Source organism: Rhinoderma darwinii, chromosome 9 (assembly GCF_050947455.1).
Source record: "Rhinoderma darwinii isolate aRhiDar2 chromosome 9, aRhiDar2.hap1, whole genome shotgun sequence".
Lineage (NCBI taxonomy): Eukaryota > Metazoa > Chordata > Amphibia > Anura > Rhinodermatidae > Rhinoderma > Rhinoderma darwinii.
The window spans coordinates 89,630,465-89,653,968 of NC_134695.1; the positions used below are offsets into that span (position 1 = coordinate 89,630,465).

The 23,504-nt window shown below is 39.6% G+C and overlaps 1 protein-coding gene and 1 long non-coding RNA gene across 3 annotated transcripts in view; one reads left to right on the top strand and one right to left on the bottom strand.

Moving 5' to 3' along the window:
• Nucleotides 1–23,504, bottom strand: part of PEPD (peptidase D) — a 297,439-nt gene that overhangs the window by 60,168 nt on the left and 213,767 nt on the right. For both annotated transcript variants that reach the window (XM_075838450.1, XM_075838452.1), the window contains exons 10-11: nucleotides 15,476–15,544; nucleotides 2,422–2,499 (exon numbers count right to left, since the gene is read on the bottom strand). In XM_075838450.1, coding sequence (XP_075694565.1) covers nucleotides 2,422–2,499; nucleotides 15,476–15,544 — 147 coding nt within the window. The remainder of the gene's footprint in view (nucleotides 1–2,421; nucleotides 2,500–15,475; nucleotides 15,545–23,504) is intronic.
• The window catches only part of LOC142661159 (uncharacterized), a 44,042-nt gene that overhangs the window by 14,505 nt on the left and 6,033 nt on the right, over nucleotides 1–23,504 (top strand). The window lies entirely within an intron of this gene.

Consider the following 23,504-nt stretch of genomic DNA (forward strand, 5'->3'; position numbering starts at 1 on the left):
CTGTGAACGTTAACAACTCATTGACGAAAGAGTTAAGAGGAGAATGTCAAGAACCGGCGGTGCACAGTGAAGCAATCCGAGGCCGGATACAATGCTGGTGCTCCAACTAACGTGTCAGAACGCAAGACTCGTGGTTCCTTAGCACAGATGGCCTATAACAGCGGACAACCAATTCGAGTCCTATTGCTGTCTAAGGGAAACAGAAATGCGAGACTCCAGTGGGCAAAAGAGTAAAAAAAATTGGATCACTGAGCAGTGGAAAAACATTGCCTGGTCCGATGCAGCCTTGATCAACTAGATTTTATCAGTATTAGGGATAGATGAGGTGTGAGAGACACACAGGAGCCAAGTCGTCAGTCCAGCTTACTGACCGATTCAGCCAACAACGTCGTTCTGCAGCTTTTATGTAGAGTGGATACATAGAAGCTGCAAAACAGATGCGAAGCAAAATGTTTAATAAAAATATATTAGAAAAGTGCTTAGTATCACAAAATACATTTAAAAAAAAAACAAATGGCACCAACAGGTTATAATAGCCATATCTAGCAAGGAGAGAAAATTCAAGGGAAAATGACTTTCTTACCAGGAGTTCTCTCTTCAAGCTCTGACCTTAGACCTGCTGCTCCCCTCTGAGAAACGTCCTTATTGAAGAGTCACAGAGTGCGCCACGGGGGAAAGATGGCGGTCGTCCAGGCTTTACCCCCAGTCTTCACCCCAGGACAAATGCTACATTATCATAACAACTATATTTCCATAGTATACAACCATGTTCCCATTCACTGACAGCAAGCACAAATATTGATATGGTGTAGCGTTCCTACGAACCCTTTATTATGCAATGATTAAACCGTATTAAGTATTGTCTTAAATGGTCAATGTCATCAGTGGAGAGGTGGCCGCAGATATGAGGATTAGGGTATGTTCACACGGCAGCGTCCGTAACGGCTGAAATTACGGGGATGTTTTCAGGAGGAAACGTCCCCGTAATTTCAGCCGTAACGGCATGTGCAGGCGCTTGAACGCCGCGTCCATTACGGACATAATTGGCGCTGCTTTTCATTGGAGTCAATGAATAACGGCTCCAATTACGCCGAAAGAAGTGACAGGTCACTTCTTTGACGCGGGCGTCAATTTACGCGCCGTCATTTGACAGCGGCTTTCAATGGGCAGATGTTTGTCAACGCTATCGAGGCGCATTTTTCGGACGTAATTCGGGGCAAAAACGCCCGAATTACGTCCGTAATTAGTGCGTGTGAACGTACCCTTATGTTAGCAGCCGAGCGCAACGTGTCGTAAAAGAGAAATAGAAGAAAACCTCATTTAATGTTTGCTAAATAAAACCCAACGCAGCCGGATGATTAAATGTCTGAACGTGATCATTACAGTAATCCTGATGGTTGTAAGATTTTTTTCGTGCCAGTCTCTTCATTCACAACCACGGGGCACAATCTGAAGACAAGGAAACGTCTGAGGCTGGAGGACACTAGCTGCGATCCTGCAGTAGAGGGCTCTCAATTACTGTGGAAAACGACTAAGGACTGCCAAGACCGCGTCTTTATACAGCAGCACAAACAAAGGAGCGCGCCGAAACCTGAACGTTATAAAGCAGCTCTGTAATTAGACGGGTGCTGACATCTTCCCATAGACAGAAAAGATTAAGGATCATTACAACTGCTGGGAGGGAAATCACGATCGGACCTTTAAGGATCAAATCTCCTCCACTGTCTTTCTTACAGACACCTGCAGGGATATCTACTTACTGACCGTCCTGCCAGACAAACCTCAGGAGAACGAAACTTCACTCCTCATTATAGAACAATTACTGACGATTTCACAAAATCAGAAATTCCATGGCTATAAATATATCTGTTTCTGAGAAAGTTGGGTTACAATCAATATGGCCGCCTTTACATGTCCATCATGGGTCATCAATGAGCTTACTGAATGGCAAGTCTGACTGGTTTTGAAGGGAATGTACAGTATGTAAAAATGCAGTTTTCCCCATTCCGGAGTCTAGGAAAGCTGGGTGACAACCCTCGTAGGAGCTGTAATGGTAATGATACACTTTTCTAGGAGTGGGTAGGAGAGCCGGGACTCGAAGGTTTTTTCTATCAGTTCTGCGAGCAGTTAAACAGGTTTTACATGAAAATACTGAATCGAATAATAGAAAACGATTTATCCCCCAGTTTAGGGTCTCCCCTCTATTTTATGCTGCCCTCTGATTGGGTAACATAGGAGATGTATTTCTGATATAGAGGTGTAGTAGGCCGGACAGATTCCCTGTAACAATGCGTATGAGAAGATTAGATTGTGAGTTCCTTTGAGGACAGAGACTGATGAGTATTCTCACAGAATATGAAGGCGCTATAAAAATAACGACACTATTAATTATAGACAGGTAATAACCAAATAATAACTCACCACATGTCACCATCTTCAAGCGTCTTATCATTGGGGGCTCCAGCGTGTCCATAATGAAGAACGGAGGAGTTATCGCCACTGGAAAAAGAAAACAGAAGGAAGATATGAAAGCAAGAGATACAAGATCAGCAAACTGAAGCAGTCCTAATAAAAAGCACAAGCATGTTCTATCTTTGACCACCGGGGGCACCATTTCATTAGAATCTATAGATCGATGAAGTCACAATAATAATAATAATAATAATAATTAAATAGTAAAAACAACAAAATTAATTATACTAATAATAAATAAAAATAATAATAATAAAAAAAGCAATAATAAAAACAATAAAAATATAATAATAAAAACAATAAAAAGAAATAAAAAAGCAATAAAAATATAATAATAATAAAAACAATAATAATAATAGATATGAAAATGTGTTAATGGTAATTTTTGAATGAAAAAAAACAAACTCTGCAAAAAATGGCCAGAACACCTCAATCGACCCTTAGAATACATGTGGCTTTTCTGTGCTAACCCTTCAGGAGATTGGAAGAAGATTTACCGGAGAGCAGTGTGTTTTTGGGAGTACGTGCGTGCTCCAGGCGTTGGGGACTGGCTCAGGTTTCGATAATGTGGTAGCAATGATTGTCAGGGATTGCTGAGAGTTGTAGTTTCCTAACAGCTCTGGGGATGCAGATTGAAGACCACTCCTTTAGGATTTTAGTCCTTGCGTCACTCTTGTACATTCATGAACGGAGTAGAACGCCGGCCCCATGATAACAGAGAGCCCAGACTGGCATCTTATACTTGAACGCCCCCCCAGTATGTATTTACAGGCCAGTACAGTAAAGCAGTCGGTTTCCTTTGAGAGAAGCCGCAATGAGCTCTGGAATAATACAAATTGGGCACGCGCCTCTGCCGACTCTGATGTTTGTTTCTCCCATATGAAAAGACAGCAGAGCTCCTGATGACCAGTCCTGCTGCGCGGCCGCCTCCCCGGCCCATCAAACTCTAGTTACAAGACAGGTAGAAATCTGTGGGTTTACTGCTCTCTCCGGGAATCAATCCATCCCCCTTTGTTTTTAATCTTCAGCGAGCAAAAATAGAAAAAGAAATGAAAAATAGATGGGTCTGTCACACCGGTTACATGTTCACGTCGATAGATGAAGCAGCTGTCACTGCTTTACATGAGAGGACGGTGAGCCTCAGATAGATGCAGAACATCACAGGCCGGCACCGCAGCCGCAGGGCATCGCTCCCAATCCCTGTGTATATATTTACACCTGTAATTATAGCTGAATATTATAATGTGTACATAAAGTAGGTTGTGGTTCAGGGAATGGGTCAGAGAATCAAGTAATATATTATAACAATGGACATCTGTGAGCATGGAGGGTATGAATAAGTTGCTGCCCCGATTCCATGATTATTTATTAGTTAAATATGTTTTGTGCTTAAATATATATACAGATGTAGTGCAGATGAGTTTGTCACCTGGTCCACGCCATGGTGACATCACAACGTATTATCGGTGGGTTTAGGAAGCATTTTAAGTGGACCAACCATGTCTGAAAAGAAAGGTCAGGGAGACCTAAAATACCATCTTGCTCACTTTTCAGTGCTGGATGGGCAGTGTTGGTGGCATCAGTCCACAAGAGGGTAGAGGTGTCTGAATGTCACCCATGCTGAGTTAAAGGGGTTGTCCACGATTTGAATTTTTTTTTCTCTCCCATAAGCCGCACCACTATTGTCCATGGGCTGTGTCTGCCATTGCAGTTCAATCACATTTACTTGAATGGGGATGAGCTGCAATACCAGACACAGCCAATGACAAGGGTGGCGCTGCTTCTGAAGAAAAAAACAAAAACACCCTTATTTTTTAAACATGGACAATCCCTGTAAATCAAATTCCTCTAACTGTACAATTTCAGCACTGCTACATCTGTATGTGGCAATAACCCAACTGAAAAATCCTTTACTAGGCAACTTCATCTGTATCGTCAATATACGTGATCATCGATCCTAAAGCGTCATCAAGCTTGTTAAATAAACGAGATAATTAGCAAGTGACAGTCTACAGGACACTGCTGCTTCTAGGGTGACACGTGCAGCATCTGCACTGGTAATAATCATCGCAATAATGGTTTTTACACTACACGGCCGCCCTGTGCGCTCTGGTATTAAAAGAGAATCCTATTGAGACGGATTTGGCGCCAACAAAATGGCCAGCCATCACTTCAGGTGTGAACTAGAGCAGCAACTAGCGCTAGTAAGGCTACGTGTGCCTCGTGCAGACTTTACGAAGATCACGTCTTTTCACTGCCCCCAACAAGAAGATAAACAAAACAAACCCAAAAGTCATTAGAGACGGAATATTCTCATAGATAATGAGCAAGCGAGGAACCGGTCATTTGCTAATCCATCTGATTTGCCGGTTAGATGGTGAACTTAGACAGATGACATATACAGGGGGGTCACATAGCTGTAGTATGACTTTGGGCAGATGTGAAATACAGATCGTTAAATGAGTATAGGATGGCAAGGAATGGCTGTCGCTGACCAACTTGTATTACGGTTTCCCCTCCCGGCTTAGCTAAGAGCCCTTAATAATAAAGGATTCATTACTTCAGGGATAGAAAAGCTTATTCTAAATCTGAAAAAAATCATAGGTGAAAATGACTGATGTCCCCGGTAAATCAAATTGTCTTTGTACTTTAACCTCTTAGAATAAAGTCTAATTTGTTTATCCTGTGGAAATGTCAGCGACGTCAATCTCACAGTCAATGTACACAGAGCCAGTTCCTGCCTGCACCCATCTGCATGTTAAACGCGCACTATTGTGGGTGAGGGTCCGTCCTGTGCTCAAAAACGGTTTACCACACCGCCCTGAGACACACGATTCACAAAATTAATTTCTCCCTAACGAGAGGCACGGCCGATATGTGAAGCAGAACTCAGAGACTACCAGAAATTCAAGAGCCATTACCAGCCGTTGTGTAATATAATGTACTTTATAAGGTACAACAGAGAGCACGTGATCTGGATACAACCAAGCTGGACAGCCTGTACATAGGAGGCAGTATTATAGTAGTTATATTCTTGTATATAGGAGGCAGTATTATAGTAGTTATATTCTTGTATATAGGGGGCAGTATTATAGTAGTTATATTCTTGTATATAGGGGTAGTATTATAGTAGTTATATTCTTGTATATAGGGGGCAGTATTATAGTAGTTATATTCTTGTATATAGGGAGCAGTATTATAGTAGTTATATTCTTGTATATAGGGAGCAGTATTATAGTAGTTATATTCTTGTATATAGGGGTAGTATTATAGTAGTTATATTCTTGTATATAGGGGGCAGTATTATAGTAGTTATATTCTTGTATATAGGGAGCAGTATTATAGTAGTTATATTCTTGTATATAGGGAGCAGTATTATAGTAGTTATATTCTTGTATATAGGGAGCAGTATTATAGTAGTTATATTCTTGTATATAGGGGGCAGTATTATAGTAGTTATATTCTTGTATATAGTGGCAGTATTATAGTAGTTATATTCTTGTACATAGGAGCAGTATTATAGTAGTTATATTCTTGTATATAGGGGGCAGTATTATAATAGTTATATTCTTGTATATAGAAGCAGTATTATAGTAGTTATATTCTTGTATATAGGAGCAGTATTATAGTAGTTATATTCTTGTACATAGGAGGCAGTATTATAGTAGTTATATTCTTGTATATAGGGGGCAGTATTATAGTAGTTATATTCTTGTATATAGGGGCAGTATTATAGTAGTTATATTCTTGTATATAGGGGGCAGTATTATAGTAGTTATATTCTTGTATATAGAAGACAGTATTATAGTGGTTATATTCTTGTATATAGGAGCAGTATTATAGTAGTTATATTCTTGTATATAGGAGCAGTATTATAGTAGTTATATTCTTGTATATAGGGAGCAGTATTATAGTAGTTATATTCTTGTATATAGGGGGCAGTATTATAGTAGTTATATTCTTGTATATAGTGGCAGTATTATAGTAGTTATATTCTTGTACATAGGAGCAGTATTATAGTAGTTATATTCTTGTATATAGGGGGCAGTATTATAGTAGTTATATTCTTGTATATAGAAGCAGTATTATAGTAGTTATATTCTTGTATATAGGGGCAGTATTATAGTAGTTATATTCTTGTATATAGAAGGCAGTATTATAGTGGTTATATTCTTGTATATAGGAGCAGTATTATAGTAGTTATATTCTTGTATATAGGAGCAGCATTATAGTAGTTATATTCTTGTATATAGGAGCAGTATTATAGTAGTTATATTCTTGTATATAGGAGCAGTATTATAGTAGTTATATTCTTGCATATAGGAGCAGTATTATAGTAGTTATATTCTTGTATATAGGAGCAGTATTATAGTAGTTATATTCTTGTACATAGGGGGCAGTATTATAGTAGTTATATTCTTGTACATAGGGGGCAGTATTATAGTAGTTATATTCTTGTATATAGGAGGCAGTATTATAGTGGTTATATTCTTGTATATAGGAGCAGTATTATAGTAGTTATATTCTTGTATATAGGAGCAGTATTATAGTAGTTATATTCTTGTATATAGGAGCAGTATTATAGTAGTTATATTCTTGTATATAGGAGCAGTATTATAGTAGTTATATTCTTGCATATAGGAGCAGTATTATAGTAGTTATATTCTTGTATATAGGAGCAGTATTATAGTAGTTATATTCTTGTATATAGGAGCAGTATTATAGTAGTTATATTCTTGTATATAGAAGGCAGTATTATAGTGGTTATATTCTTGTATATAGGAGCAGTATTATAGTAGTTATATTCTTGTATATAGGAGCAGTATTATAGTAGTTATATTCTTGTATATAGGAGCAGTATTATAGTAGTTATATTCTTGTATATAGGAGCAGTATTATAGTAGTTATATTCTTGTACATAGGGGGCAGTATTATAGTAGTTATATTCTTGTACATAGGGGGCAGTATTATAGTAGTTATATTCTTGTATATAGGAGGCAGTATTATAGTAGTTATATTCTTGTACATAGGGAGCAGTATTATAGTAGTTATATTCTTGTATATAGGGGGCAGTATTATAGTAGTTATATTCTTGTATATAGGGAGCAGTATTATAGTAGTTATATTCTTGTATATAGGGGGCAGTATTATAGTAGTTATATTATTGTACATAGGGGGCAGTATTATAGTAGTTATATTCTTGTACATAGGGAGCAGTATTATAGTAGTTATATTCTTGTATATAGGGGGCAGTATTATAGTAGTTACATTCTTGTATATAGGGGGCAGTATTATAGTAGTTATATTCTTGTATATAGGGGGCAGTATTATAGTAGTTATATAGGAGGCAGTATTATAGTAGTTATATTCTTGTATATAGGGGGCAGAATTATAGTAGTTATATTCTTGTATATAGGGGCAGTATTATAGTAGTTATATTCTTGTATATAGGAGCAGTATTATAGCAGTTATATTCTTGTACATAGGGGGCAGTATTATAGTAGTTATATTCTTGTATATAGGGGACAGTATTATAGTAGTTATATTCTTGTACATAGGGGGCAGGATTATAGTAGTTATATTCTTGTATATAGGAGGCAGTATTATAGTAGTTATATTCTTGTATATAGGGGCAGTATTATAGTAGTTATATTCTTGTATATAGGGGCAGTATTATAGTAGTTATATTCTTGTATATAGGGGCAGTATTATAGTAGTTATATTCTTGTATATAGGAGGCAGTATTATAGTAGTTATATTCTTGTATATAGGGGGCAGTATTATAGTAGTTATATTCTTGTATATAGGGGGCAGTATTATAGTAGTTCTATTCTTGTATATAGGAGGCAGTATTATAGTAGTTATATTCTTGTACATAGGGGGCAGTATTATAGTAGTTATATTCTTGTATATAGGGGCAGTATTATAGTAGTTATATTCTTGCATATAGGAGCAGTAGTATAGCAGTTATATTCTTGTATATAGGAGCAGTATTATAGTAGTTATATTCTTGTATATAGGAGCAGTATTATAGTAGTTATATTCTTGTAAATAGGGGCAGTATTATAGTAGTTATATTCTTGTATATAGGGAGCAGTATTATAGTAGTTATATTCTTGTATATAGGAGCAGTATTATAGTAGTTATATTCTTGTACATAGGGGGCAGTATTATAGTAGTTATATTCTTGTATATAGGGGCAGTATTATAGTAGTTATATTCTTGTATATAGGGGCAGTATTATAGTAGTTATATTCTTGTATATAGGAGCAGTATTATAGTAGTTATATTCTTGTATATAGGAGCAGTATTATAGTAGTTATATTCTTGTATATAGGAGCAGTATTATAGTAGTTATATTCTTGTATATAGGGAGCAGTATTATAGTAGTTATATTCTTGTATATAGGGGCAGTATTATAGTAGTTATATTCTTGTATATAGGGGCAGTATTATAGTAGTTATATTCTTGTATATAGGGGCAGTATTATAGTAGTTATATTCTTGTATATAGGGGCAGTATTCTAGTAGTTATATTCTTGTATATAGGAGCAGTAGTATAGCAGTTATATTCTTATGTACGCATTATGGGACTTAATCCTTTCTTCAGACTACCAGACATTTTTTTAAAAAGTTTGTTTTATAGACATAATGCATTTGGCTTTTGGATTTTTTTCATCAGATGCGCAGTTAGAAAAAAAGATTGATTTATTTTTTTTTGTATAAACTCTTTTTATTGAAACAGTTGCAAAATTTCAACAACATTTACATACAGCTCAGATGGCAGCATTTATGCCCTGTACATCGTATTTTTTGCACGAGATCAAACAATTCTCCACAATACATCTAAAAATGCATACAGTAGCTTTCATTTTAATCAGCGTGGTCCTGAGCCACTTTTAGCTCAACTGTAAATTTACAGACAAACAAATAAACATATAAACCAAACATTGTGACCGTTGCCAAGCTCAGTTTGCTGTTTTGCTGTTTATCAACCTGCTTAACCTTTCTCACCTAATCTCTCATTCCTTTGTTTCTATTTGTGTCTCTCATTTCTCCGCGTGTCCCTGGGCTGAGTCTCTAAACGTCAGCCAAGGCTGCCAAATTTTTAGAAAAGCAATCCTATTTTTATTTTCCCACCCTGCCAGTTCTTCCAGCCTACAAAGTTGGTGAAGTTTAGTCACTAGCTGTTCCATGGAAGGAGGTTTTGTGTCTCTCCATTTGGCAGGTATTAATAATTTGGCTGCTGAAATAATAAATGTAGTGAGATTTTTAGACGAGGGGGTGAAGTCTTTGGTGGGTAGCCACAATAATACCAGTTCTCTAGTAAGAGAAACTGGTTTTCCACAAATCCTTGTTATCAAAGTCTCCACTTCTTTCCAGAAGGACTGAACCACCGAACAAGACCACCATATATGTGAAATACTGCCCACTTCCTTCTCGCATCTCCAGCATTGATTCGAGGGTGAGATTCGAATCCTGTGCAAGTAATCCGGTGTTCTGTACCACCTTGTAAGCACCTTATAAGAATTCTCCTGCACTCTAATACATCTAGAGAATCCTAATGAGTGTCTTAGAATGCAAGATCTATCTTCTTCAGTAAATGTGTAGTTCAATTCTCTTTCCCATGCTAAAATAAAACCTTGAGATTCATCATCCAAGTTTGTAATCAATTGTTTGTATATCTTTGAAAGAGACTTTTTAGGGATTGATGCAAATAAAGTGTAATTTTCCAACCAGGTGGGGTCGGCTTTGCGCTCAGCTATTAATGACAAAAATTTCTTGCACGTATTTGAGAAATCTACTACTTGTAAACTTGTGGGTTTGGGGATGCCCAACTCTTCATGTAGGGTCTGTAGAGTGGTTGGGCCCAAGGTATCAAATATTTTATCCATGTGCAACGTCTGTAATTGAGACCAGGAGTCGGGAACCTTAGTGCATTTAGGGTTTACTAAACAAGGAAGTATAGAAAGTGGTGCCACCATAGAGAACTTATTATTATGCAGATGCAGTGCCGGAGATGTGTGGCACACCTTAAGCATTCCCCACGTCATATCACTTATTACCAATGAACTAGCCGGGAACGCAGTTCCTACCCAGAGTGCGGAAGTTAAATTAGCCTTCAACAGTCCCTTCTCTATATCAACATGTGGGAGCCCCTTGCCCAACCTTGCCAGTTGTGTCCACCTCCCCAATTGTATGGCATTGTAATATGATGTCAGGTCTGGCAACGCCAAACCTCCCTCTCCTTTCTTTTTTATCAGCTGTAAGTATGCAATTCTAGGCCTCTGTTTGTTCCACAGAAAGTCTGTGAAAAGTCGTCTGAATCTTAAGAAATAGAATTTGGGGATGTCAATTGGTAGAGTCTGAAACAAGTATAGTACCTGCGGTAGTACAAATGTAGTTAGTAGATTCTTACGGCCTAACCATGACATATATGGAATATGTAACTTATCCAGAAAATCCTTAATTTTATAATACAATGGGTTATAATTCCGTGTAAAAAGCATTTTAGGAGTAGATGTAATTTTAAGGCCCAAAAATTGCAATTCGGACTTTTGCCACTTGAAAGGTGAATTGGAACTAACTGTCAAAAATGTACTTTGGGAAAGGGTTATATTTAAGGCCTCCGATTTTTCGTAGTTAATCTTAAAATTTGAAACCCAACCAAATTCTTCGAAAATCTGTATGAGATTCGGTAAAGCTACCTTGGGATTTGTTATAAAAACTAACAAATCATCTGCATACGCAGCTGTCTTGTGTTCAAATCCTCCTACCTTGAGGCCCTCAATGGTTGGGGTCTGTCTAATTTTAAGTAGTAGTGTTTCCATTATCAGTACAAACAACGTGGGGGACAAAGGGCAGCCTTGGCGTGTGCCATTATGAATGGGGAAAGGATCTGAAAAGGTGCCATTCACTTGAATTTTTGCAGTAGGATCTTTATATAAAGAGAAAACCATGTCAATGAATAGTTGCGGAAAACCGAACTTGGCAAGAGCCTCTTTTAGAAAAACCCAATCCACCCTATCAAAGGCCTTTTCCGCATCTGTCCCCAATAATATCAGAGGTATCCTGTGTTGTCTAGCGTGATATATGGCATGTATTGTTCGTATAGTATTAAATTTACCCTCCCTCCCTGGTACAAATCCCACTTGTTCCACTCCCACCAGTTTAGAAAGGAAAGTATTTATTCGTGCTGACAGTATCTTCGCCCACCATTTCAAGTCCGAGTTTAAGAGGGAAATAGGCCTATAGCTACCACACCTTTCCAGATCCTTACCCTCCTTAGGAAGGACTATAATGTTAGCCTCCAAAGCTTGCTTGGGGAAGTTAGCTCCACTTAACATAGCGTTACATAGCGACAGGAAATACGGCATTAGTATATTCTTACATTTTTTATAGTAAATGATGGGTAACCCATCGGGACCCGGGCTTTTTCCATTTGGAATTGACATCAATATTTTTTCCATTTCAGGCAAAGTGAACGGGGCCACTAATGAATGTCTTTCCTCTTCTGACAAGGACGGCGCCACAATAGATGCTAGATATTTTTGTATGGCAGTAACATGTGGCGTTTCCCTTTGCTGTTTAGGGTCTTTCGTAATGTTATATAGGCCCAAGTAATACTTCCGAAACTCCCGAGCAATGAGATCTGTTGTGGAGAGTGTCTGTCCGGCCCCATCTTTTATGGAGGTAATAAACGTTTTCCCCCTTTGTTTTTTAATGAGATTAGCCATTATTCTATTCCCTTTGTCCCCATGGGCATATGTTTTGTATTTTAGTAGTTGGAGGGCTTTAGCCGATTGCACGTTGAGAATATTTTTAAGCTCCTGTCTGAGATGTCTTAATTCGATCTGAACAGATGCCAACTGCGCGCTTTTATGAATATTTTCCAGCGAAGCTATTTGACCCAGTACCCGGTTTATGTTTGACGCCCTTTCCCTCTTGACTCTAGACCCTAGAGCAATAAATTCCCCCCTTACAAAGGCTTTATGCGTCTCCCATAGAATAGGTCTAGACACAAGAGGATCGTCATTAAATACAAAAAATTCTCTCATTCTATGTTCCATGGCCTCGAACTCTTTAGCATTTTCTAGTAAAGTATCATTAAGCCTCCAATTCCACCCTCTTACCGGTAGTCCTGACAGTTTAAATTTAATGGAAATCGGAGCGTGATCGGATATAGTGATGTTACCAATGGAGGGGGAGTTGACCACGGGCAAGTATCTTTCGGAAACTAGTAAATGATCCAAACGCTGATATGATTTATGTGGCGCTGAATAAAAGGAGTAATCGCGTACAGACGGGTGGTGTATTCTCCACACATCCACTAGTTTCAGTGTAGTTAACAGTATTTTAAGTCGTCTACGTGCTTTATGGGTGATATGTGACATGTTGGAGGTGGAATCCACGTTCGGATCTAACACCAAGTTAAAGTCCCCTCCCACTATCACCAACCCCTCGAAGAAGAATTTAAGAGAGTGCAGTACCTTTGTCAACCACTGCGCCTGTCTCACATTTGGTGCGTATAAGTTTACCAATGTTATTTTTGTGTTCAAGATCGAACCCTTTAGAAATACGAAACGACCATTTGGGTCTATTTGAGTGGCTTCCTTCATAAAAGGCACAGTATCTCTTATCGCTATGGAAACTCCCCTCGAAGCGGTAGAATAGGTGCTGTGATACCATTTGTCATAGGGTTTAGTGGGGAGCTTAGGAATCTTATTTGATTTGAAGTGCGTTTCTTGTAAGAAAATCAAATCAGCACTTTCTCGCCTTAACATATTAAAGACCTGACTCCTCTTCTGAGGGGTATTCAAGCCCTTAGTATTAAATGATATAACTTTAAGCGAGGCCATGTTGTAAAATTACAGTGAGACAGACGCAGTGATATCCAAGCACGGTCACATAATAAACATAAAAACAAAAACTATATACATATATCCTTGCGTTGATATCAACCCCAAAGCGAGGAGATCCATAAGGGAAATCTAGGGCTGCAATTGAGGACTCCCATCCGGGGAAAACACAAGGTAGAGGACAGGGGGAAGGGTAGAACGCCATGTAACCACGTTCCACCTCCAGAAACTTTATCATCTAATGAAACCTTTAGACACTCTTATATCATGTTCTAGACTGACCTGCTATTTCTCTCCTTTATACTGGTTTACGTTAGTCTATGTATACCTAACAATTTTTAGAAAAGTTTTTTAGAAAAGAGTCATAATGGTACACAAATCCACATTCTGAAAAACATACCATATTAACGCCTAATATCTTATTAGCACTAATAATATAGTAGATAACAGAATATACATTATCTTAGGTCAGTTAAAAGAGATATATGTACTATGCAAAATACATATGAATATATTAATAGAGTACATCTTATCCAAAGAACACTCACGCATACACCATGGCTCGTAACAAATTTTTTCTAAAGCAATAGAAATCACGTCGGCTTTGATGATCAGCTCAATCAGCCAAATTAGGTACGTGATGCTTCCGATGACGAGGGGATTTCATCCTGGTCGCCATCTCCCAACCTCTCGACTGCGGTAGTTCTGGTAGCTCCGAGGCCGCCTGCACCGGCAACCACGACGGTATGTCAAGTGGAGGGGTGTCCAATTTTACCCAGAATTTAGGGAGGTCATCTGGAGAGCGGATAGTAAGTTGCCGTCCGCCTATCATGGTCGCCAGACCGAACGGGAATAGCCATCTCACCGGCAGCTTTTTGGCTCGAAGCATATCCGTCACTGGTTTCAGGATCCTTCTCTTGGCCAATGTACTGGGTGCTATGTCCTGAAAAAAGAGTAGTTGTGTCCCTTCATAGATAAATTCCTGTCGTTCCCTCGACGCTTTCAGCAAACTTGCTGTGTCTATGAAACTCAACAGACCACAAATCACATCCCTCGGTGGCTCATTCACCGCAGGTTTCGGCCGAAGTGCTCTGTGAACACGCTCCACCACCATCTTGTCTGCCTTCTCCTGACCAACGAGCTCTGCGAAAATCCGGACGATCACCTGGGGTAAAGCATCTCCAGTTACCGATTCTGGCAGACCCCGCAATCTAATATTCCGGCGTCGGCTGCGGTTTTCCTGATCTTCAATCATTAGGTGCGCGTTGTTGATATGATTTTGATGGGAAACGAGCAAGTCCGATATAGCTGCGCTGTGTCCTAGAATGGAGGTTTGTGTCTCCTCCAGCGAGTCTACTCGATGCCCAATCTGTCTGATATCTTCTTTTATGTCCGCTAGCTCCTTCATTATTGGGGATATTGCCTGAGTCAGTACCTTTTTAAAATAGGAGCGTGATAGTGTGTCTCCTCCTCTTGCTGAGTCCGAGTAAGCAGTAGAGCTGTCTCCCTCTGAGTCTTCATCTGCAGCTTCTGCAGCATGCTGTGTCAGCGCCATTTTGTCCCGGCCCGCAGGAGAAGAAGTTTTCTTTCTCAGAAATTTATCCATTTCAGGCTGGTTTTTGCTTTGTTTCCCAGGACAGGGTGAGTCTCTACCCTTATCCCTTGTTGTTCTCACCATTTCGGGTTTGTAAGTGTCTTAGAAGCTGTAGTTTCCAGAGGTGTAGTGAGGAGCCCAGAAATTAAGCTACCATCACGATGCGCTGTAACTCCGCCCCCCAAAGATTGATTTATTTTAATACTGTTATACATCCGCTGGATTTGATTCCTAATTGAGACTTCTTGGAACTTTGCAGCAACCTCATCTATAGGTGTTCAAAACTGTTGTGTTTCCAACACAACTGTACAAAGTGAGCAGATAAACTGTTGCTCTCTGTTATCATTCAACCTGTTGAAATTATACTGCTCTACGAAGCGCTGTTTTCCGTTTATTTTGCTCTAGCCACTATATTCTTCTAAGCAGGTGGTGACACGTAGGCAAAGGGAAAGCACCACGCCTAATATTGAGACACGCCATTATCTCACCTTCCTTCCATTCCCCTTATCCTACACACATCTAATATGACACTCCACAATATCTGGACATACCTGCCACAAATACAGGTGTATGATGTGTGTCTCATTCCTCCACGAGCGTAGCAATAGTTTAAGAAGACACTGCAAAAGAAAGAAACTTATGATAAGTGGTAAATACAAGAAAAGAGGCCAGAGATAGGGATATATATATATATATATATATATATATATATATATATATATATATATATATATATTCACACACACAAATTATATTACAACAAATTATCAACTGTTCTGATCAACTGGTCTAACTGGGAGAAGCTTCCAGGACGAACATTAAAGTCCATAGCGGGCCATAGAGAGAAGTATGGTACAAGATGAAATGCCACGGGAGCTGCCAGTAGGGGGGGGGAGGGGGAGTAATGAATGAGACTGCAGGTAACGGGCTGAATGACAATCACCATTTATAGAGCTCATACAGTTCACCGCAGGATTCTGTTTCCGAACATATTTATCCCTTTTTGAGCTTGATCTGTGATCTTTAGTCCTGTATCGTGCAGCACATATATTATAGTGAGCAATATGAACCAGTCTGCCTTTAAGTTTATTGCCCAAAAAATTAATGAGATGCTAATTTAGCAGTGAAAAGTAAAGCAGTTTTCAGGTTCTCCCTGAAGGGGGCGCCATTTAGTCTCCACAGATAACAGGCTTTCCTTAGATCCATTGTGTCAAAAGTTTTCTGCAAGCGATAGTAAATATGCATAGAGTCTAATTAGTGTGAGATTACAGAGCGTTCTGTCGAAGGCGGCTCAAAGCTGCACGGATTCATTTTTCGCTGTTAATTTCGCTAAAATAAATAGCTGTGGCGGGCCCATGTTCTGGCTGCTAATCAAAGCAGGCCAGATTTCATGGAGAAGATCCCGGAGGAGAAGGAGGTATTGTCTTATCTGTGCACCAACTGGTAGGCTTAAAAATGGAGAATTTTACAGCGTTTGCTGCTCCAAGGAACAGCAGTAACTAAGTGCAGAGCGTCTGTTTGGACTCTATTTCACCTATTCTTCTGCTCAGGGAGATGGAAAATTACACGGTCTAGAAATGCAGCGTTGGAGCTATAGGGGTGCAGAGGGTACACCCAATATAAGATTTAATTGACAGTCATGGAAGGTGAAGGATCCATAAGGAATACTAGAGGGAATCTCTCTCATATCTAGCCTTCAGGTAAAGTAGAGACGACTTTGTAAATCCCCAAGATTTCAAATAAAATAGTCTCCCCTTGTACAGTTTTTTTTTACCTAAAGAGGTCAAAAATGTTGCGCCTATTCATTTCTTAATATATCTTTATAACGTTCATAGCTCCCTTTTCCTGATACAAAGTTCCAAATGCCCTGCATAGACAAATCGTTAAATGGTAAGATTCTGCCACCACTAGAGGGTGCGCATGAGCTTAATGTATACTGTTCATACATTGAACTCAATAATAAAACAGTATGCAGTTAGCTCCCCCTAGTGGAGACTGCATGCAGACAGAATTTTATCATTTCACTTGGAATGTGTATGTCTTTAAGTCTCTATGCCAGAAAAACTGCTATAAGGAAGAAAAAAAAAAAAAAAAAGAATCAGCACAGGATTCTATTACTGAAAAATAAATTGCGTTAAAAGGTGGACGCTCACTTTAAGGAAGAAAACAAGTTACATAAGAATTAGCCTGTGATGGATGGAAAAACTGCAGGAGTTGGATATAAGGACAGGGTTCACCCCATTGACCTGCGCCGTGTTGGCTCTCCATAGAGGATGTATCAGGGACACTGGTGACCTTGAAGGATTTACAAGACATGATATCACCGGCTCCTGTCTGAGCGCATTACCACCAGCCCATAAAACTTTCATCAGGGATGGCAGGCACAGCGGAAGGGTCAGAATCTCTCCAATACTCTGTACAGCACTCAGAAAAAGGAAACGAGTAAATAATGTGGCCTAAAGTTTTGTGATATGTCCCCCAAAGATCATCTCTAGCCCCTAGAAATGAGTTTTTATCCGTTGCGGTGCTGACCCTTCTGGCACGTTACATCCATGTTTGCCTCTATGAAACACTACAGGAAAAACGGATTCATTGTGCTACGTCGAATGCAAGACCTGAGGGGGTGGAGCGTGACACAGGAACTCAAAAAGTACCATAGAGAATATTCGGGTGCCCCCTCAGCCCCTGTACTAGGCGTAACCTAGTGTATAGGATTTACAAAGTCTTATAATAGGGGGAGATTTAATTAGGAAAAAAAATTCTATTGCAAAAATAAAACTGCATTACATGGCACGCGCCATATTGATTATTTTTAATTTATGCTTAACTTGACATTTTGGGAAAACGTTGCGCTACGCCAGCTTAAAGGACTTTTGAAATATGGCAAATAAACCTTTGCTGTACATGTAGGTCAGACATTAGCGTCTACGATGTCTAGCAAGTTGCACCAAATATACTAACGATTTGAATAATTATCATATAAAGCTGGCCATACATGAAGCTTGATGGGTGTTCACTTTGCAGATTTCTTGTCCCCGTCCGCAAATTATAATTCTGTAGTAAAACATTTGAAGGTCAATTATAATCACGGTCGTGTTAAATTATTATTATTATATGCTGTGCCGACACCAGAGAACGCAGCGGGAACGATCACATTCACAGCTCGGCATCTGGATCAGCAGAATTTAAGCTGTGGGTATTCCGGGAGAAGATGCAATCTGCTGCTTTAATTTGGTAAGGATATAATACCTTGATATCGGATGAAGGTTACCACTTACTAATACGAACACTGGGAATATCGGGCCGGGTTCACATGTGCCGCTTGCTCTATTATATGGTCTGACTGGCCGCCATGGGTCAATCGCACCATAAACTTCAGATTACAACAGAATAAAAACTGCTAAAAATGCAGCAAATATTGAACATATATTGGAGATTCGACATCAGGAACAAAGGGCTAAACAAAACTAAATTAAAAAACACTGGCATGTGGAATTTTTAGAGTTTGATGAGAATAATCTAATTCCTATGACACTACAGCCAAGTCTAAGGACGCTGGAGTCGTCCGAAACGCGTAGGCTCTGAGGATACTATTCCCCCACTTTCTTCACACCAGGACTCCATACATTTGGACCTTTTAATCAGGACTATTAAACTTGGAAACTGCTTCCATTTTACCTATTCACAGCGCTGGACCCAACCTCTCCGCTACCCTTGTTTCTATATCGTGTGCCGACACGAGGACCCGGGCGCTATCAGCGACACTCCAAATTGTGTCAGGTGAGCTGGAGGATTCCTCCCCATTTTCTTTTTTCTATTATTTATTTGTGGTAGGAGTGTTCCAAAAAATTTATGTGCTAAGGCCCAGCACCACTGCCCAACGACATCTCCCAACAGGGGAAAACAATGTCCGGATAGTCAATACTTTGATACCACAGGAGATAAGCGGAAGCTATTTATCTCCACGTTGCTGGAATAACATTCAAGCTTGTATACAGCTCAGATGCAGACCTATGTGTCTCATGGTAACAGACAACCCACAAATCTGATCCTGTAGTCATGTGCAAACTGAGGGAGTAGAATAACATAGAATAAAGTATCAGATTACACACCAGGGTTTTTGTGTGGTCTGAAATCATGGAGACACATAGGTCTGCATAGGAGTTGCATACCCAAAACGGCTAAAAGCATATTTTTAATCAATTAATTTGAAAAAAAATCCTTTGTTTTCTCATTTTATACACAAAGGAGCAATAAAGAAAAAAAGTGGATTGCAAAAGATGAACATACCCTTTAAATAATCTGAGTATTTCATTATGCACCTGAATACACACAGTAGCGATTTACATTACACGAACATTTACATGAAGACCAGCTTTACTTGTAAGCTCGCCCCTGCGGCAGCGCAAACATATCACTTCTTAAACGGATTACAAGGTGTTAATTGTTCCACAAGATCCATGTCTGATACTGTACAGGACATGGGGAGACGAGGATCAGACATGGACAATTGCGAAATTATTGCTTAGGAAAACCCCCAAGAATAATCTGTCATCTCGTCCGGATATCAGTTTTATTAAAAGTAACGCAATCCTCGCATTATGCCTCATTAGTGCAATCTATATTCTACATCAGCGGGTCCCAAACCGATCATCATGTACCTTCAGCAGCACTTGGATTTAAAGAGAGCATCATTAATTTATGGAGGTGATTAAAATCTTGACATAGCAGAGTCGAGGTATGGGACGAGGGTCTTTGTAGACGATCCCCAATATAAGATCTGACTGACAGCTGTGGAAGGTGAAGGATTTATTAGTAGCCCTAGAGGGGAGCCCACTCATATCTAGCCCTCGGGTAAAGTAGAGAAGAGCTGTTCAAATCAGCAAGATCTTAAATGAAATAGATTTAAGGAAGAAAACTGTAAGTTACAATATTATTAGGTGTAATGGGAGGAAGAACTGCAAGAGAATTATGAACGGAGATGGTTCACTCAGTGACGTTGTTCGACTCGTGTTATATTAAAGACATTAACAAAAGAACATTAAAGGGTATTCCCAAATTCCCACAAAATGACATTCTATATACAGTGAAGGAAATAAGTATTTGATCCCTTGCTGATTTTGTAAGTTTGCCCACTGTCAAAGACATGAACAGTCTAGAATTTTTAGGCTAGATTAATTTTACCAGTGAGAGATAGATTATATTAAAAAAAAACAAAAAAAAACACATTGTCAAAATTATATATATTTATTTGCATTGTGCACAGAGAAATAAGTATTTGATCCCTTTGGCAAACAAGACTTAATACTTGGTGGCAAAACCCTTGTTGGCAAGCACAGCAGTCAGACGTTTTTAGTAGTTGACGATGAGGTTTGCACACATGTTAGATGGAATTTTCGCCCACTCCTCTTTGCAGATCATCTGTAAATCATTAAGATTTCGAGGCTGTCGCTTGGCAACTCGGATCTTCAGCTCCCTCCATAAGTTTTCAATGGGATTAAGGTCTGGAGACTGGCTAGGCCACTCCATGACCTTAATGTGCTTCTTTTTGAGCCACTCCTTTGTTGCCTTGGCTGTATGTTTCGGGTCATTGTCGTGCTGGAAGACCCAGCCACGAGCCATTTTTAATGTCCTGGTGGAGGGAAGGAGGTTGTCACTCAGGATTTGACGGTACATGGCTCCATCCATTCTCCCATTGATGCGGTGAAGTAGTCCTGTGCCCTTAGCAGAGAAACACCCCCAAAACATAATGTTTCCACCTCCATGCTTGACAGTGGGGACGGTGTTCTTTGGGTCATAGGCAGCATTTCTCTTCCTCCAAACACGGCGAGTTGAGTTAATGCCAAAGAGCTAAATTTTAGTCTCATCTGACCACAGCACCTTCTCCCAATCACTCTCAGAATCATCCAGATGTTCATTTGCAAACTTCAGTCGGGCCTGTACATGTGCCTTCTTGAGCAGGGGGACCTTGCGGGCACTGCTGGATTTTAATCCATTACGGCGTAATGTGTTACCAATGGTTTTCTTGGTGACTGTGGTCCCAGCTGCCTTGAGATCATTAACAAGTTCCCCCCGTGTAGTTTTCGGCTGAGCTCTCACCTTCCTCAGGATCAAGGATACCCCACGAGGTGAGATTTTGCATGGAGCCCCAGATCGATGTCGATTGACAGTCATTTTGTAAGTCTTCCATTTTCTTACTATTGCACCAACAGTTGTCTCCTTCTCACCCAGCGTCTTACTTATGGTTTTGTAGCCCGTTCCAGCCTTGTGCAGGTCTATGATCTTGTCCCTGACATCCTTAGAAAGCTCTCTGGTCTTGCCCATGTTGTAGAGGTTAGAGTCAGACTGATTCATTGAGTCTGTGGACAGGAGTCTTTTATACAGGTGACCATGTAAGACAGCTGTCTTTAATGCAGGCATCAAGTTGATTTGGAGCGTGTAACTGGTCTGGAGGAGGCTGAACTCTTAATGGTTGGTCGGGGATCAAATACTTATTTCTCTGTGCACAATGCAAATAAATATATAGAATTTTGACAATGTGATTTTCTTTTTTTTTTTTTATATATAATCTATCTCTCACTGGTAAAATGAACCTAGCCTAAAAATTCTAGACTGTTCATGTCTATGACAGTGGGCAAACTTACAAAATCAGCAAGGGATCAAATACTTATTTCCTTCACTGTATGTAATGGATTAATCAGCATAAAAAGTTGAATAACTATAAAATTACATGACTTATCATTACATTCCTTGTACTGATCCTGAGTTACATCCTGTGTTATACTCCAGAGCTGTACTCACTATTCTGCTGGTGGAGACACTGTGTACTAACATTACTTTTCCTGTACTGATCCTGAGTTACATCCTGTATTTAACTCCAGAGCTGCACTCACTATTCTGCTGGTGGAGTCACAGTGTACATTACATTATTTATCCTGTACTGATCCTGAGTTACAATCTGTATTATACACCAGAGCCGCACTCACGATTATACTGGTGGAGTCACTGTGTACATACATGACATTACTTATCCTGTACTGATCCTGAGTTACATCCTGTATTATACTCCAGAGCTGCACTCACTATTCTGCTGGCGGAGTCCCTGTGTACATACATTACATTACTTATTCTGTACTGATCCTGAGTTACATCAGTTATTATACTCCAGAGCCACACTCACTATTCTGCTGGTGGAGTCACTGTGTACATACATTACATTACTTATCCTGTACTGATCCTGAGTTACATCCTGTATTATACTCCAGAGCTGCACTCACTATTCTGCTGGCGGAGTCCCTGTGTACATACATTACATTACTTATTCTGTACTGATCCTGAGTTACATCAGTTATTATACTCCAGAGCTGCATTCACAGTTCTACTGGTTAATATTGGAAACATTTTTCTCACATGCTGGACATTCGCACAACCTTCATGGGATTCATTGAGCCAGCGCGCCCTCTAATTCCCAGGGCATAACTGTTGCAGTGTTCGGATATATTTTTGAATACAAAGCTGCTTAATATGGTCACTGTATTCACGATATCACAGAAGGTTGCAGTGTAAAGTCAGAGTTTAGGCTTAAAACAAAATTGTCATTCCTGCTTTGTACAAGAAAATTTCCTATAGTGGGTGAAAAAAATTGTAATAATAGAAAAGCGCCACAACTCAGCTGATACTCTGTATACATGTCCATTTACAATAGCGTGCCCAAAAATTTCCCAGAGAAGAAGTAATGTATCTTGAGAAACACTCCCTTGGCTCGTATAAATCAGAAGTGCTTTATTGTCAGCTGAGCTCTATGGCGCAATGTTCGGCTTTTACCACATAACTGTATACAAGAAACAGCAGGGGAGGGGGAAAGTCCAAACAAGGAAAACATATACCAAACACAGCAATCAATTTGCGTTTTGTTTTTTTATATGCGGTTTTGGGAAATCATGGCAAAACCACGCCATTTTGCGGCAAAAAAAATGCTAATTTACTGTGACGTGTGAATACAGCCTAAGTATCTACTATACGATCTACACCCCCATTGGACAGACATTGTGCGGCCATCTTTTAATACGTATATACACACATTTTGGCGACCCGGATCTGCGTCTGAAGAATAGCCTTCACTAGTTAAGGGAGTTGTCAGCTTTGGACAGTCCCTTCATGTTGGAAGTGTGCCTTGACAATAAGCTGATCCTTGTGAGGCACAAAAAAAAAGTCAAGATTTTTAAGGGTTATATGAGATTATAGAAAAATGGTTGTCTTCCAGAAACAGCGCTACTCTTTGTCTATGGGCTGTGTCTGGTATTGCACCTCAGTCTCACTGTAGCGAATGGGGCGGAGCTGCAGTACCACATACAGCCCATGGACAAGCGCGGTGCAATTTCTGGAAGACAACCATGTTTTTCTAATCTCATACAACCCCTTTAAGACCTTATGCAAACGACTTCAAGATTTTTTTACTGTCCGCAGATACAGATCTGGCGACTACGGAAACACATACGTAGCCGTCCTCCATTGCGGAAGTGCCCATAGACTTCTATGGGGAGTGTGTGCCGCAATATTGGACGAGAATAGGACGTGTTC